Below are 2,183 nucleotides of genomic sequence, written 5' to 3'. Positions count from 1 at the left end.
ATATAAGTTAACGACCCACATTCCGCAACATCAGCTAGAACACGGTAATGACCGTGAGAAGAGTAAGTCCCTGAACCAGAGAAACGCTGACGAAGACATCATACGTTCATAGTTATCAAAATGTTACATTTTCATTTCTTAGTTTAGAATTATAATTGTTTAGTTCAGATTTTGCTTTCAAACTGTAAAGACTACTTTCTTGTGTTAAATAAATATTTTTTAAAAAAGGACTTTCGGAAAGATTTTATATTTCTGGCGCAGTCAGTAGGATAGTCAAACGGGCGTTAGCGAATATAACTCTCGGTTCGTTTTTACGATTTTTTTGACTATTCGAACAGTTTTCGTGAAGTGAATTCCAGTTGGGCGAATTGAGTAACCTGACGAGAAGATTCGTACCGGAGAGACTTTCAAGCGAATATTGTGAGTGCCTCGACCCAGTTCCGAAGCAGTTCCATGGACAAGATCGCTACATTACTGTAAGTGTTTAATGTCATATAGAGAGCCTAATTTAACACTAGATTCTGATTATTCAGACAGTAGTAACTCAGATACAGATTCTGACTCAAATTTAACTAATTTAGCTAATTTACCTTTTAATAAAAATAATATAAGTTTTTCGAAAATATTAGAATTAAATAATAAATTTAAAATGGCTGTTCCACAAGTTCCTCAACTAAAGAAAGAATACTTAGATATGATTCCAGATTTTGAAGGAAATCATACGTTACTTCCTAGATTTTTAGAAATTTCCGAAAAACTTGTAACCAAATTTTATAATGCTACAGATGTGAATGATTTTCAAAATGAATATTTGATGTCAAGCATAATTGCAAAAATAAAAGGCGAAGCCGCAGTTAATATTTCTTCTTGTAATCTTAGAACTTGGCAAGATTTAAAAAATGCTTTAATTAATTCTTATTCAGACAAAAGAGATATTTATACTTTAAACATAGAAATTTCAGATTTGAAACAAGGCAATAATGAATCCCCATTTGATTTTTATAACCGAATACAAAAATTATTAAATCTTCAAATATCTGTCTTGACCTCAAAAACTGAACATGCTGCTGAAATTAATATTCTTGGTAGCTTCTTCCGAAATTTAGCATTAAGAGTTTTGTTACGTGGGTTAAAAGAACCTCTTGGTACCTTAATGCGTACAAAGAATCCTCCAGATTTAAATTCTGCGTTAGGCATCCTCACAAATGATTTTCAGATATACCTCGACCAAAATAATTCTTCTCAAAGCAAAAATCACAAATCTTATCAAAATAACAATTATTCGTCTAGACCAAAATCCAATTTCCGACAAAACCAACAAAATAATTATCAACCCCAAATTCAATATCAACCCCAAACTCAATATCAACCAAGGAATCAATTTCCAATACAGAGAAATACTATGGATCCTCCGAATCCCCAACCGAATCCTCAAAATATGAGACAAAATAATCAAAATAATTATTTCCAAAATAATCCTAGTACAAGTAGGAATTTTAATCGAAACTCCAATGTATTCCAGCCAAATCCAAACAGAAAATTCTCAAACCCTACTCCAATGACTATCACAACCAATAATACTTTCAGACCATCACAAAACTTCCAAAATAGGACTCGTTTCCGTAACCCCAATAATTTCGCAAGCCAAAATATTATTCCGGAAGAACTGCATAACATAGATAATACAGACTGTCCTGAAAGTTCATCCCAAGAACCTTTTTTAGAAGAGATAGCCTCGGAAGAAAACCAGAGCATGTAGAATTATTAAACTTAACTAACAAAGAATGTGAATTGCCGTACATAATTTTCCCTGAGAGCATAATTTAAAGGTCCTTATAGATACTGGGAGCACTAAATCTTTTATTACACCAAAAATAGGTGAAAAATATTTTAAAAATTCAATATTTAAAAAACCATTTCAAATTTCCACTGCTCTTGGAACTACTAAGGAAAATTTCTGTACCGTAATTCCTTCTTCCTCTATATTTAGGCATAAAAAGCCAATAAAATTAACTTATCATATTTTTAAGTTTCACGATCATTTTGATTGCTTATTAGGATTAGATAATTTAAAACTATTACAAGAAAATATCGATTTAGTAAATAATTTATTAAGAACACCTTGTTCTTCAATTAAAATTAACTATTATAGTCCGAGCGCTGGCAGCACGAATTGTATAGTA

General features: G+C 31.5%; 1 protein-coding gene across 1 annotated transcript; it reads left to right on the top strand.

Annotated features, from left to right (window-relative positions):
• Positions 1-1,153: 1,153 nt before the first annotated feature.
• On the top strand, positions 1,154-1,759 carry LOC126886163 (GATA zinc finger domain-containing protein 14-like). Its single transcript, XM_050653014.1, has one exon. The coding sequence runs from the start codon at positions 1,154-1,156 to the stop codon at positions 1,757-1,759; it is 606 nt and encodes a 201-aa protein (XP_050508971.1).
• Positions 1,760-2,183: the final 424 nt, after the last annotated feature.

This window comes from Diabrotica virgifera, chromosome 6 (assembly GCF_917563875.1).
Source record: "Diabrotica virgifera virgifera chromosome 6, PGI_DIABVI_V3a".
Lineage (NCBI taxonomy): Eukaryota > Metazoa > Arthropoda > Insecta > Coleoptera > Chrysomelidae > Diabrotica > Diabrotica virgifera.
This window is presented reverse-complemented; position numbering and strand designations above follow the sequence as displayed.

Bases quoted from the DNA above. Each gene is read 5' to 3' on its own strand.
- LOC126886163 (XM_050653014.1), top strand. From the start codon at position 1,154: ATGCGTACAAAGAATCCTCCAGATTTAAATTCTGCGTTAGGCATCCTC.